We start from the raw sequence: 15108 nt of genomic DNA, 5'->3' as shown, positions 1-15108 counted from the left end.
CGATCGCCCGGCGCTATTTAAGCTCCAGGGCGGCCATTTCGCGCCCTTTGGGGCGGCGGTGCGCGAGGCAGCGGGGAGGTAGGTGAGGGCGAGCTCCGCATCCGCCTCCATCCGCGGCGCCTGAGGCAGCGGGAGCCAAGGAGCCGGGTGAGGGCGGCCGTATCGAGCCGTGGCCGCTCGCCCAGCGCTCCACCGGGGAGCCCGCCAGCGGGGGAGGGCCAGGGGCGCGGGGTGGCCTCCGTTCCCCCCGGGAGCGGGCGGAGCGGCGGCCGCCGGTGAGGCTGTTCTCGGGAGCGGTGCCGGTGGGTGCCCAAAATGTCCGCCCTGGCGCCCGTTGGGGTGGGGGGGGTGGGGGGGGCGAGCGGTGCGTCCTTTCGGCCTGAGGTAAATGTCGGTGAATTAATCGATGGCTCCTTTTGGGAGGAGAGAATATGACGTGAAATAATCAGCCGGTTACATGTCGGTTGTTTTTCTGCCTCAGGAGGTGCGTCCGGTGTGCTGGCCGCGAGGAAGGGAGCTGCGGGAGAGGCGGTGAATGATGCTGAGCTGCCAGCTGTACAGGCACAGCCCCCGTAGTTAATAGTGCTGTTGCCGTGTGTGCTCCTGCTTTTATTTTAGGTTGTTCCGTCTCCGGACGCTGTGTTTGTGAAGTCCTGGGTGGACTGACAGTAGTGGTTCGTTTGTCCAGGGCACAACACTGCAGGTTTCTGTCAAAAATCCCTTTTCCTCACAGCGAACGGCAGAATTGGGCCTCTGCCCTGCTCTTTTAAGTGTGTTAGGATGAGTTTAAGGTCTAGGGTACTTTTATGAAATATTTTCATTGTGAAAAGTGCAGCAGGGGAAGTTCTGCCTTCAACAGTTAAATGATGCAAAAAGCTATCTAAACATAAACTGTTTAAAATTCAATCAGTGGTGTATGGCTGCAGCAGACTTACAATATTTTATCTGCTGTGTTCTGAGAATAAGTTTGAGGTCACTGTAGCTGTATGGCTAAGAGAGGAATTGGAAGTTAATATGAGCCATCATGGTGGTTTGTGTTCTGTAGCCATTGGTTCTGGCTTGCTGTTATTATTCTTTACTGCCGGTCGATATGTATCTGCAGTGCTTTCAGACTTATCAGTTTGCTGGGCAGCCTGCTTGCTGGATCCCTGCAGTAATCTGTACGCTGAAGTGTGGAACTGCTATCCAGACAACAGCACGTTATCTGAGGACAGCAGATGAGTTTGGCTATAGTGCATTCAGGTGCCAAACTGTGTGTTTGAAGTATTAATGGGTATGAGATTGTATGAGTTATGAGGTTATAAAGGCTTATCAAGCATTGGAATAGGCTGCCCAGGGAAGTGGTTGAGGCACCATCCCTGGAGGTATTCAAAAGACGGGTTGTCATAGTGCTTAGTGATACGGTTTAGTGATGGGGTTTTTTATAGAATCATAGAATGGTTTGGGTTGGAAAGGACCTTAAAGATCATCTAGTTCCAACCCCCCTGCCATTTTTATCAGAGTTAGGTTGACGGTTGGACTAGATGTTCTTACCTAGACAATTCTATGATTCTGCGATGATGGGCTTGTGAAACTATAAAAAGCACAGTAAAATTTATAAGATACAGATCTACAGGGCTAGTAAACAACTAACACACAGGTAAAATAACTTGAGGCTGTCACATAGGAATGGCACTGTGGTGTGTTTCAGTCCCTTTGTATAGACTTGAGGAGCTGAAGGGGTGGATTGGGTTGTTTTGCAGATTAAACTGAAAATGAACCTTTTCATTGTGGGGCTAGTCCCCAGGTGGATTGATAACCAGTGAACAAAGGGCTGATAGATGGTTAGAGCTGGAGGCTTTAGGTATCACTAGCCAGCAAACGAACAGAGGGAAGATGGCATTGCTTCTGATGATGCTGCTGTCTTAGATCAGTTTTAAAAAGCTGTAAACCACAGTAAAGTATTTGTGTATGACTTAAAACTACATTATCCTTACAAGTATAAGGCACTGTTGGCTACATGCATCTGTGCTTATATGAGGGAAAACTTATTGCTAGGAAGGGGAGGGTTAAAACATGCAGAACACACCTGTAGTTCTGATGTAAGTTTCTATACTAAGTTTCTGATGGAACTCTGAAGTTAGCCTTGCTTTTAGTAGGAGTTGGACCAAAAGAGCTGTAAAAATCTCTTCTGACCTAAATTATGCTATGATTATCTTGAGATAAGTGGTTGCATCTTAACTGTTACTATGAAGGTTAATACATTTGCTCGTGGTTCATAGGGAAATCTTTGCGTATTATTTTAAGTTCACCCTATTAGGTGGAGTGGTGGAAGGCTTGTTACCTAATTAACATAGAATTTTCTTTAATTTCTGGTGGACCCGCTCTGAGAGGCGGTTGGATTAGATGATCTCCAGAGGTCCCTTCCAACCCCATATCATTCTGTGATTTTTAGGGCGAACTGAAACATGACTGATACAGATGAGTCACAGTCTTCTGACTCTGATGACTCTGATGCCCGAGAGCTGATGTGCAGTCAGCAGAAAGAACCATATAATGAGGTACATGCACATGAAAAAAATACACGAGTGGAGTGTTCACTTTCAAGGCAGAAGAATGGTGCTCCTGAGGAGTCTTCAGATGAGCTTAACAGTACGTACAAATCTTCAGATGGGATTTTACTGGACAGCAGTGATTCAGAAAAGTGAGTTTTTATCTCTAGTTAAAGTTTTTCATGCAAAGAACCTGTGTCGTTTATCATAAAAGTATACATTCTTTTGAAAGTAATTATTTTTTTCTTCTTCAGTGATGTCTCTGCTGCTAGTGGCAGTGAGTACCATCCTAGGTGCTCCATTGCACCTTCAAAGGAAAAGAGATCTGAATCTTCAGAGCAACAAGCTGAATCTGTTGCAGGAGCATGTGACAACCAAAGCTCTTCAGATTCTTCTCTGTCCCCTCCAAGTCCAGTGAAATCATCTGAAACTTCCACCAAGAAATCAAAATTCAACTTGAAAGCCATTTTTGCTTATCACTTCAGGGGAAAGAAGTTTAAGGCTGCTGCACACCGAAAATATAAGTGTGGCTCAGGCAAGAAGAAGAGGAGAAAGTATGTGAGCACACAGATGCCTACGGGGAGGCCACCCCTGACAGCCTCACCTCAAGAGCGAAAGAGAAGGCTTCTACACAGAGGCTTTCAATTCCCCTTCGTTGAAAAATATTATGGGAAGAAACATATTCCCTTAAAGATGGTTCTTGGCTATGAGGTGAGCCCTCTGTTTGGTGGGATAAATGTAGTATTGGGGTTTTTTAGTCTAAAAATGAAGGGAATTTAAATTGGCTTCTACCTGATGCGCTACAATAAACAATGAAACACTTTTAACTTCTGTTAAACAGGACATTTCATGTTGTCTGTCTAATAATTTTAAGACAAACAGGTGAAATATGGGTGTCAATATAACATCGTAATGTAGTTCGTAATATAAATGCTTTATAGTGGTATCTTTAAGATCTCACCTCATGCATTTTTCTTTAGCAAGCAGCTGCAAAGGGGTATTTCCAGTACATTGAAATGCTTAAATACGAAGAACATCTTAGAAAAGCTTTGAAAGCCCTTCAGGCCAGTGAAGACTTAGAAAGAGAATGTCTGGTGGTACGGAAACACAAATACTTAGATGATGAAGGCCCCATTTCCCCTATTCAGGAGACGAAGTAAGTTCATTCTTATATTTTCAGGTGGTATAAAACTTGCTGTTTTGTTCTTAACTAAAATATAAGTTTGTGTCTATTACGGATAGATGCATCAAACACACAGACACAACTCTTGGTCACCCCTGGCCTGTGTGCTGGCGTGGGGAGGGCATCAGTGCTGCTCTAGTCACAAACCTAAAACACGGCACCATACAGGCTGCTGTGGGGAAGGCTGACTCCATCCCAGTCAGACCAGTACAATCTTCTGCTCTTACAGTGGAGTTCAGGAGGTAGTATAGTTCCTTGTAGGAGCATGCAAGTTTGTGACAGAGTTGTAGATATATCAAGCTGAGTTCCTATGCTGTCCTTTTAGCCTATATCAGCATTGTGTGATCTAAATGTGAATATCTGCTGATGTAAGCATTGTTTATTTTGGGAAGAAAGTACTTAGCCGCTGTAAATGTGAGTTGGAGCTTTTTGCAGAATGAGGTATTTTTAATGTGAAGACTGATCATTGTTTCAAATGGTGATGTGTACAGTCTCATTAAAATGACACAGTAGAAATGTTTTTAAAAAAGGTATTTCCTTAATTTAGTCCCTCTATAGTTTTCCCAAATAAAGATGTGGAGTGTTTTATGCCAAAGGCTAAAAGATATGTTTTTAATTTCCTTTTTACTTTCTTAAGCATTGAAGTATCAGTTTAGATCTTTATGGTCAGTTAACTTAAATGTAGTAAAGGGATCAGTAAATCAATGAGGATAATTAATGTTATAAATATACTCAGCACCTAAAACTAACAAGCCTAACAGACAGTGTAAAGGTACGAAGCTCTTTGAGCTACTGTTGGCTTTAATAATGACTTACACTGCTAATTTATCTGAGTTGAAGTATTAGGTTGAGCCTGTAAAATCAGTAACAATAAATAATTTCCTTTCTTAAAAAAGCAGAACAAGGAAAGTTCTGTAGAATAAATACAAGCCAGCTCATCCAGGACTCGATTCTTGATATTTTATGAGTACTAGAAGACCAGTGAGGTTTTGGAACCAGTCCTCTGGTGCCACTTGTTAAAAACCATAGTACTAAAATGGCTTCATCTCTTTCTGGGGAGTTCTTTCTATCTTGAGAGAAAAACCTGTGGGCAGTAGTGGGATTTCATACTAGTTTCATGGCAGTCTGGAGATAATCTCAGCTGTTGTGTCTCAGCTGAGGTCTCTTTCCTCACTGTATTCTGCTTGTTTTCTGACTTGCTGACTTTCTAGCATGTTTGCCAGTGTAATCCTAAGTATCTCAGTACCACTAACAATGGCTACTACTAAGTCTGTTCTGCTGACCACTGCTTCCATCCTGCCAGTGTGACTAGTTGGGATGGAATTCTGCTGTCAGAAACTAACATTTGAGAACAATGTCATGTACAAGTAGTTATATCTTATAGTTATATCTTACACCTACAAGCTGTAGTGCTTCCATATGCATTAAGAGAAAACAGGGCTTGTAGTAGAAAAGTAGTTTACACATTGTAGCCTACTGTAAAAGTGCAGAGCTTGATCTGAATTTCTGTATTTCAGTGATGACGATGACAGCTTGAATTCTGATAATCCAGGAGACTTTGATGCCAGAGTCGTGGTGAGTAAATATTCCTTAACTTCAGAAACTCTCTAACCTTCTTTCTCTTCTGAGTTTAAAGAATTAGTAGATGTTTTCAGTACTTAATTCTTGAGCTTAGTTCCAGAGTTACCTGTATGATACTTATGAATCTTGATATGGAATGCAGAGGGAAGTTGTTTTAAGAGTCCACACTCTCCTCTTCGGAAGTAATGCTGGAATGGGTTGGAATTCTAGAGTTCTCTGAAGGGTTCTTAAAATCTTCAAAGTTACTGTCAAAATTTTACCTCTTAAGTGGCTCAGAACTAGACTTGTGAATTTTTCTGTCTCCCATTTGCATAGGAGAACAGCTCTTTCATTATAAGCAGCAAAATTCCCAGTAAGAAAAAATCCAAGCCGGAAAGGAAACATGCGAAATCAGTTGAAGTGATCGAAATAGAGGAAGATGACTCTGCTTCTGAGAACTCCGTGATTCTGCAAAGTTCCCCTCAGTGAACGGAAAACTAAGAAATGAGATGGCAGTGATCTCTCCTCACATTCCTTTCTCATGGCCGACTTGACTTAAACCACTGATCTGGAGGGAATGTTGAGCTGTCAACCAAGCAACCTAGGCAGATTTGGTTTAAGGTGAGTATATTGGGCTTGTGTCCAAGACGGTTACAAAACAAGTGTGATCTGCCTTTTTGCTAAGCTTTTGAGTGTCTTCTGTGCTGTCCTGTACCAGCTGTGTAATATCCTTGATTCAGTGGCTCATAATCTTCCTGAAATGCAACTTCTGCGACTTGACTTCTGTTAACCAATGGATCACAGAATTTATGTAATTGAAAATAGGAAAACAAGTTCCAAATATTGTAACAGAAGTGGCACAGTATAGAAAAGTGCATGTGCATCATACATATACATGCTCGTGTTACAAAGAGCAATTTGGACCCCTTTTCTCTTTCATAGCTGACTTTTTGTGGGTGGTGCTTGAGGGGTTTTCTGTATCTTAAGGAAATGTAGATTATACTCTGAAATACTTTAACAGCTGAGTAAGGCTTAAAGACAGAATTGAAGCTTAACACAGATCTTTGTGTCAACAGTAAAATGTAAAATTGTTAGCTTGGACAAAAGTCCGTTAATGCATTCTAATGATGATAAAACCAATCTGTTTGATTGAGGTTGTCTATTCCATGTGGAATAACTTTTCTGAAAACTAATTTTCTGCTCCTGAATGTAATACAATTGTTTGAAGTTCTAAGTTATTTTAATAACTGCAGCAGCACAGTGAATCTTAAAAGATTCTTTTCCCCCTCTTGCTGTCCTGTCCAGAATGGGGCCTGATATCAATGTGACTAAGCAGACCATGAAAGCTCTTTCTAAATGAAAGTACTTAAAAAGCATTGCCCCAGTTGCAAATAGTTTTCTCAAAGGTGTTTTGAACAGCTGGGAATGTGACTAGTGAATGTGTGGAAATGGTCTGAAGGTGGCTAACTCCTAGACAGCAAGGCTGTTTTGGTAGCAGTGGAAATAAAGTGCTTGAGAAGTTGACTTGTGAATCAACAAGATGATTGTTCAACTCAAATACTCAACTCTGTCGAGCTGAGTAAGGCTTAAAGACAGAATTGAAGCTTAACGCAGATCTTTGTGTCAACAGTAAAATGTAAAATTGTTAGCTTGGACAAAAGTCCGTTAATGCATTCTAATGATGATAAAACCAATCTGTTTGATTGAGGTTGTCTATTCCATGTGGAATAACTTTTCTGAAAACTAATTTTCTGCTCCTGAATGTAATACAATTGTTTGAAGTTCTAAGTTATTTTAATAACTGCAGCAGCACAGTGAATCTTAAAAGATTCTTTTCCCCCTCTTGCTGTCCTGTCCAGAATGGGGCCTGATATCAATGTGACTAAGCAGACCATGAAAGCTCTTTCTAAATGAAAGTACTTAAAAAGCATTGCCCCAGTTGCAAATAGTTTTCTCAAAGGTGTTTTGGACAGCTGGGAATGTGACTAGTGAATGCGTGGAAATGGTCTGAACGTGACTAACTCCTAGACAACAAGGCTTTCTTGGTAGCAGTGGAAATAAAGTGCTTGAGAAGTTGACTTGTGAATCAACAAGATGATTGTTCTACTCAAATACTCAAGTCTTTCAGCAACAAACTAACAGCTGTTCAGCAGCTAAAGGTAGTTTGTGCTGAACAGGGATGTTGTCAGAAAAAGTATCTACTGGCTTAATTTCCTTCAAAATGTAACTGATGGTCTGAGGAGATTTACAGTAGGTGCTCACACCGAGAGCAGATCAAATTGCATTCCTCATATGCTGAAATTAAGGTCCCAGATCTTCATAAAGGAAGTTTGGGGGTTCCCAGTTGCAACTTGGTAGCTCTAGGGAGTAAGGCTGCAAGAATTACTTTTTACTAGTTAAAGATCCCATTTACTATTGGTCCAAAATTAATGGCAAAATGTAACTCTTTTAGGCATCTACCTGAGAAATACTCTGTATGGCTTGAGAGGCTCATCCTGGACCTGGGAGTGGGGTTCTTGCCTGGTAAGGCCTAGCGAGGTGGTGCGTGGGGTCTCGCTCATTCTGCAGTTCATGTGATGAATTTTTCTGTTCAACTGCTGAGTGACTCAGAAATGAACTAAATTTCAATTCTGATTAGAACTGGATAAATATACATGAAAATCAAGCTTATTACAACTGTTAAATCGATTGCTGAAACCTGGCTTTTTGGCTGTAGCAGTCTTCACTTATTTCACAGTATCTGATAGTTCTTATCACTTTGCTTTTTTCCTTCTAGTTCATGTTGCTTTTGGAAGATGAAATACTGCTCAAATTTCTTGGATGTGCAAGGTAAGCTCTTACTTGGCTTGCAGTTCCTGTTTTCTTCAGATAGCCTTTTCACTTTACTTGGTTAAATGTTTTTTAAAAACAGTAATTGGTAGTTCAAGTGAATACATGGCTGTGTTCCAGAGCAGTGCAGCTTCTGTGTGAAGCTTCTGAGGTCTCCAAAATTGAGTTCAGGGTAACGTCTCTTTAGTCAGTCTGACCAAAATTAGAGCCTGTTGCCTTTGCTTGAATGAAAACTATAACTTCTTGAATACCTGTATATTAAATGCAATTTTATTAGAAGTTATGTATAGAAATATTTTGATTTTACCCGATGTTGAATGCTGCAGGGCAGCTCCATCTGTTTTGGTTCAGACAATACCTGGGATCTTCTCTGCTTATGATGCAGGAGAAGTTCTGTAGGTGTAATCTCCTGGTGGTGCCTCACCCACTCTTTCTGTCCTGGGCTGTTGGTACAGCTGCACCCTCTGATTGCTTCCCTCTGGTATAATTTCATTTCAATGCCTGTCCTGTGCAAGAACAGGAGGGAGAGCAGAAAAGAGCTGTTAGTCTTGAAAGTACATATTGCTGAAGCTGTGGAACTTGTCACCAAGTTTGTGTGGCTTCAGGAGAGTCTAGGAAATGGCATGGAAGACAGTGCCATGTAAGATTACTGGGCTGGAAAACATCTTTAACATAGAACCGTAGAATGGTTAGAGTTGGAAGGGACCTTAAAGATCATCAAGTTCCAACCCCCTGCTGTGGGCAGGGACACCTCCCACTAGAGCAGGTTGCTCAAACATGGGAAGCCCTGAGCTGAAGCTGGGCAAGTAATGAAACCTTGCAAGAATGTACTTCAGTGAGAGGCTAGGAACAGGGCATGGGGTTTGGCCAGTGAGGGTACTGGGCTAGCTAACATCCGATTTGACACAGCAGAAATTGTTCTTATGACAGTGTATCTGATACCGAACTTCTTGCCACAGTTACCTTAGTCCAAACTATACCTGTCTCTAAAAACAGAACATAGTAGCAGGAGGTGACAGTTATTAATGGTAAGTATATAGTAAACTGAGAAACAGTGTTAAATCAAGTTTCAAGAATAGTGGGGAAAATGAAAGCGTCTCGCTCATTCTGCAGTTCATGTGATGAATTTTTCTGTTCAACTGCTGAGTGACTCAGAAATGAACTAAATTTCAATTCTGATTAGAACTGGATAAATATACATGAAAATCAAGCTTATTACAACTGTAAATTGATTGCTGAAACCTGGCTTTTGGCTGTAGGAGTCGTCACTTATTTCACAGTATCTGATAGTTCTTATCACTTTGCTTTTTCCCTTCTAGTTCATGTTGCTTTTGGAAGATGACATACTGCTCAAATTTCTTGGATGTGGAAGGTAAGCTCTTACTTGGCTTGCAGTTCCTGTTTTCTTCAGATAGCTTTTTTGCTTTACTTGGTTAAATGTTTTTTAAAAACAGTAATTGGTAGTTCAAGTGAATACATGGCCATGTTCCAGAGCAGTGCAGCTTCTGTGTGAAGCTTCTGAGGTCTCCAAAATTGAGTTCAGGGTAACGTCTCTTTAGTCAGTCTGACCAAAATTAGAGCCTGTTGCCTTTGCTTGAATGAAAACTATAACTTCTTGAATACCTGTATATTAAATGCAATTTTATTAGAAGTTATGTATAGAAATATTTTGATTTTACCCGATGTTGAATGCTGCAGGGCAGCTCCATCTGTTTTGGTTCAGACAATACCTGGGATCTTCTCTGCTTATGATGCAGGAGAAGTTCTGTAGGTGTAATCTCCTGGTGGTGCCTCACCCACTCTTTCTGTCCTGGGCTGTTGGTACAGCTGCACCCTCTGATTGCTTCCCTCTGGTATAATTTCATTTCAATGCCTGTCCTGTGCAAGAACAGGAGGGAGAGCAGAAAAGAGCTGTTAGTCTTGAAAGTACATATTGCTGAAGCTGTGGAACTTGTCACCAAGTTTGTGTGGCTTCAGGAGAGTCTAGGAAATGGCATGGAAGACAGTGCCATGTAAGATTACTGGGCTGGAAAACATCTTTAACATAGAACCGTAGAATGGTTAGAGTTGGAAGGGACCTTAAAGATCATCAAGTTCCAACCCCCTGCTGTGGGCAGGGACACCTCCCACTAGAGCAGGTTGCTCAAACATGGGAAGCCCTGAGCTGAAGCTGGGCAAGTAATGAAACCTTGCAAGAATGTACTTCAGTGAGAGGCTAGGAACAGGGCATGGGGTTTGGCCAGTGAGGGTACTGGGCTAGCTAACATCCGATTTGACACAGCAGAAATTGTTCTTATGACAGTGTATCTGATACCGAACTTCTTGCCACAGTTACCTTAGTCCAAACTATACCTGTCTCTAAAAACAGAACATAGTAGCAGGAGGTGACAGTTATTAATGGTAAGTATATAGTAAACTGAGAAACAGTGTTAAATCAAGTTTCAAGAATAGTGGGGAAAATGAAAGCTGATGCATTCAGCCCACAGGGCAGCTCCATCTGTTTTGGTTCAGACAGTACTTGGGATCTTCTCTGCTTACGATGCAGGAGAAGTTCTGTAGGTGTAATTTCCTGGTGGTGTAGCCTCCTGTTTCAAGAACAGTGGGGAAAAGGAAAGCCGATACATTCAGTCCGTTCTAGCACGTGTTCAGTTTTTGTCTGTTGCTGTAGACAAAAACCTGGAACCTAGTGCTTAGAAAAAAACCCTTCTTTTGCAACCCACAGCTGATGAACATATTAGTTGTGTTACTTATATGAAGGGACAATGTTTTCATGTATTGACACAACAGTTCATTCAAATACTGGTGAATCTAGGGCGTGGGTTTCATGTTGCAGAAGTGGAGTGATACCAGTTCCTTTCCAGACTCTGCAGATGAACACACCAGGTCAGCAGCAGTCAGCAGCTCTTGCTTTTTTTTTTTTTTGCACAGCTTGAATTCTTGACAGCTATTTGCTGACCTTCTGATGTACAAACCTGTTACTTGGATGGACTTCAGTGTAATGTGTTAGTGGAAGAGGTGAGTGAGCTTTGTGTTTCTCCTGAACTTCAGCACAAGAGTGTTAAATTTTTTCAGACAAGTACTATTTCCTGTAGGAAGTAATCTGATTTAATTTGTGCACTGTATGGTATCTGCACCCAGCAGTATCTTCCTGATGGGGTGTTCAAAAAGCAGTGCTACAGTATTTCAGCAGCTGGCATCGTTGGTTTTCATGCAGATGTGCTGGTTAAACTTGGTATTTCTGTTGAAACAAGTAGATTAAAGATTTCTTATTGGAAAGCTTGGATGAGGTGTTCAAAAAGCAGTGCTACAGTATTTCAGCAGCTGGCATCGTTGGTTTTCATGCAGATGTGCTGGTTAAACTTGGTATTTCTGTTGAAACAAATAGATTTAAAAATTTCATATTGGAAAGCTTGTCAGATACAACATTGAAGAACTGTTGAACTGTTACAGGATAAAAGTACAATTAAATTTATGACCTTGTTCCAAAATATTTCTTCTTAAAGGGGCATTTTTGTGATGCCTGGAACACAGTGGAAAGCTTCTACTTAAGGGTGAGTATCAAGGAAGTAGTTGTGTTTTCCTAGATGGAGGTAGTTGGATGAGGATCATAAAAGCTCAGATCTTAGCTTTTTGGTTGCCTTTTTACAAAGAAACAATATTTTTGTTTTGAAACAATAATAGCCAGATGGCAGCTAGTGGCATGTTTCAAAGTTAACTGGCCAGGCTTTAAAACTGGAAGCTATTCTGCAGATGCTGTGAAGAAGTTAATTATGTTTTTCTAGATGGAGGTAGTTGGATGAGGATCATAAAAGCTCAGATCTTAGCTTTTGGTTGCCTTTGTAAAAAGAAACAATATTTTGTTTTGAAACAGAAATACCCAGATGGCAGCTAGTGGCATGTTTCAAAGTTAACTGGCCAGGCTTTAAAACTGGAAGCTGTTCTGCAGATGTTGTGAAGAAGTTAATTGCTATGCCTCGTTATTCAGCAAATAGACACAACTCACTGTGTGTCTGAATTGAAGAACGTGGCTAGAAGAGTAACAGGTTGTGCTTTCCTCACTGTACAGTTAATTGCAGTGGTGACAATGAGACCTGTAACAGGTTTGCTTAGTGGGACAATGATGCAAATGTAGTTAAAGATGCAACTACTGTAGAATCCCAAGGATAGGCTTGTTTTGGTGATTTTTGAATTCTGCATCCTGCCCACTAAAGGAAGCAGAAGTAGCAGGTAGAGGAAAAATACTTATTGTAGATGGCTTATTATGGCACTTTTGTAAGCTGTCTTAAAATAGTATGTTGTAAGCATTTTCTTTACATCACAGAACCAGCTGGCTGTTGGGTGACTCCCTCGGTTTTATCTTCTGTGCTGTAATACTCCAATTCTTTAAATTGCTGATTTAATTTTGTTGATGGTTGTGTGATATGATAAGAAATGCTTAGTTTTGGCATTAGCATTTAGACAGTGTAACTGGCCTGCACCTGCCTGCATCGCTGATGGTTGTGTGATATGATAAGAAATGCTTCGTTTTGGCATTAGCATTCAGACAGTGTAACTGGCCTGTGGCCTGCCTGCATCGTATTTAGTATAAAAGTATCTAAGTCTTAATAAATTACTTAAAATACTGAAGAAACTTGGAACTGTTACTCACATGCAACAATTTGCTTCTTTCTAGGAAGTCCACACCATGGTCCAGTCTGAACTAGCCTCTTGGTAAGTTAGTGTGACAGGTGGTTTTTTAACCCTTGCCTGTTGCAGGTTAGCTGCCTGTAGCTTGGTGAGCTGGTTATGTTGCTTTAGATAAGAGCTTACCTTCCCCTAAACTTCAGAATGTTGTGAGAAAATTGTTGTGATGATTGGCAAAATGTTCAACTGCTCTGAAAAGAGTGAGTGAGAATAGCCTTTCTGAACAAATTACTACATGAGTGTCCTTGTCATGTCACCTTATTCTGGGCATCTGAGTATTTAGCATGCAGTGGTTTGTATCACTGAGCAAAGATCATGAATAAGCATGCAGTGGTTTGTATCACTGAGCAAAGGTCATGACTTTCTTTTAAAAATAAACAGGAAATAAGAACTGTCAAATTAAATAGGATAATTCCAAATACAGGCCATCAGAAACACCTGGGGGGTTACAACCACTTGAGTGCTCTGCTGGTTTGTCTGGGTGTACGTGTCAGTTTGTAACACTGTCCTGCTTTTTCAGGTGATATGTAATTAGAGAAAACGTGAGAAGAAGTTGAGGATGCTGCTTCACAGAAAACTGAAGCCTCTTCTAGGTTAGTGCAATATCTGAGGTTCTGCATATTCCTTAATGATCAGAGGGCTCTGGTTTTCCATGGCTGGAAGTCTGTATCACATGAAGCTTACTGACTTGTGGAGTGTTTCAGGGACTTAATTCAACGCTATTTTGGTGTATTTTAGTGTAGTATTCACTCTGTTAAGTGAAGAATTTCTTTTAAGTTTGATTTGTCCAAAAAACACTCATACACATTTCTAAAAAAGGATGTGATCAGCTTAACTATTGAAACTGATCGTTTTACTTCTACACGTTATGCTTAGCAGGAAAGTTATAGGGAGGATTCTGTGTGAGTACAATTTTGTGGTTAATTCCCTTTGTTGTTTGCCCTTAGTTACCATTAACTTCTAACATTTAAACTGTTGCTAATATGAAGATGTTACTTTGTATTCCCCAAGTGTTAGTGTATCATTTACCTTCCTCCTCCACCCTGATGTCTTGAAACCAGTTAAAAAGACACTTAGTAGGAACTATGAGACCTTTCCAGCCTGCTTGATTTGTATGTACTTGTTCATTTATGCTATTGGGAGTGCTGAGGTCTATCCCGATGGGATCTCCTCTGTAGGTTCATGTCGTTGGAAACGCCTCACAGAATAAACTTGTGGTTTCGCTTTACCCATTGAGCTACCTGTTAGCTCTGTGGGATAAAACTGCAAGACAAACCTCGGCAGAAGCAGCATCCTAGGAACTGTAATAACACCTTATGTTCTCCTGTAGGCACTGACTTACACTTTTGGTACAAAGGAAAGTGATTCAAGTGGAAAAGCTTGGTAAGAGCCAAAAGATGGTGTGTTCTGGGACTTGGAGTATAACCATGTGGAATTGCATGGGCTGAACTTGCTGTTCAGCCAGATTTTTTTCTGTAGTTACCTGATTTCTAACCTTATTTCATGTGAGTTGAGTTTTTTGGAAAGAGTTCCCTTCTTGATCATGGAGTGATTATTAATTCTTGGTTTGGTGGCTGTAAGTAAGGAGAGACAGCACTGTCTGAACTTAACTCCATAAACGTGCTGCATTCTTGTTCTGTGTTAAGAGATGTTTGATAGTTTCATACTGAGCTGCAAATTGGGTTTATATCTTTAAGTTTGGGTTTTAAAGAGCTAATTTCTGAGCAGCTCAGCCAGTTTACTACTATACCATTAAAATTCCTGGTTTCTGTTCTATAGAATACAGGGTTTAAAGTAAAAAAAGCAAAATGCTCTGTGGAGGAAGTATAAATCCTTCATGGTAGGAATATATAACATCTCAGAAGAATTCTGAAACTGCCCTTCCTCTTAAGAAATTCATGGAGTCTCTCTCTCGTGAGTTGGAGGGCAGCTTTTGTGAAGTGAGGAGTCCATCAGTGTCGCTTGTCGCTAGACACTGGTGCCTACAAAAAGCTGGAGTGTTGTGGATGAAGGGCTGCTGCAGCTCTTGCACTGTGTGGTATCTGCACCCAGCAGCCTTCTCCTGGTGGGGTGTTCAAAGAACAGTGCCACAGTAGCTCAGCATTTGGCATCGTTGGTTTTCATTCTGCCGTGTCTGTGAAACCTGGTATTTGTGCTGGTACAGCCTCTGTCCTCACTGGGGATTTGGGTATTTGGGTGTACTCACTAAGTTCCTGTTTCAGGGTGAGAACTGGATATTGGGACTCAGCAAGTGCATTCAGTTTATTTTTCTTTTTTTTTTTTTTTTTTTTTTCGGGGGGTTTTAAAAAAACAAAAAAATTG

General features: G+C 41.0%; 1 protein-coding gene across 9 annotated transcripts in view; it reads left to right on the top strand.

Moving 5' to 3' along the window:
- Nucleotides 1-132: 132 nt before the first annotated feature.
- TAF1D (TATA-box binding protein associated factor, RNA polymerase I, D) overlaps nt 133-15108 on the top strand; it is a 17271-nt gene continuing 2295 nt past the window's right edge. For 2 of the 9 annotated variants that reach the window (XM_014958351.1, XM_014958350.1), the window contains exons 1-12: nt 482-555; nt 2435-2683; nt 2786-3242; nt 3512-3687; nt 5232-5289; nt 5611-5895; nt 7727-7797; nt 9423-9475; nt 11032-11118; nt 11607-11654; nt 12776-12813; nt 13307-13379. In XM_014958351.1, the coding sequence (XP_014813837.1) occupies nt 2448-2683; nt 2786-3242; nt 3512-3687; nt 5232-5289; nt 5611-5763 (1080 nt within the window). In that variant the 5' untranslated portion in view covers nt 482-555; nt 2435-2447 and the 3' untranslated portion in view covers nt 5764-5895; nt 7727-7797; nt 9423-9475; ... (2 more) ...; nt 12776-12813; nt 13307-13379. Of the gene's footprint in view, nt 148-481; nt 556-2434; nt 2684-2763; nt 3243-3511; nt 3688-5231; nt 5290-5610; nt 5896-7726; nt 7798-8050; nt 8104-9422; nt 9476-11031; nt 11119-11606; nt 11655-12775; nt 12814-13306; nt 14170-15108 lie in introns of those variants that run through there. The other 7 variants (XM_014958343.1, XM_014958347.1, XM_014958344.1 and 4 more) reach the window with 7 other exon arrangements.

Source organism: Calidris pugnax, unplaced genomic scaffold, assembly GCF_001431845.1.
Source record: "Calidris pugnax isolate Ruff unplaced genomic scaffold, ASM143184v1 scaffold252, whole genome shotgun sequence".
In the NCBI taxonomy this organism is placed as follows: domain Eukaryota; kingdom Metazoa; phylum Chordata; class Aves; order Charadriiformes; family Scolopacidae; genus Calidris; species Calidris pugnax.
The sequence above is the reverse complement of the archived record's forward strand: the minus strand, read 5'-3'. Positions and strand labels throughout refer to the sequence as shown.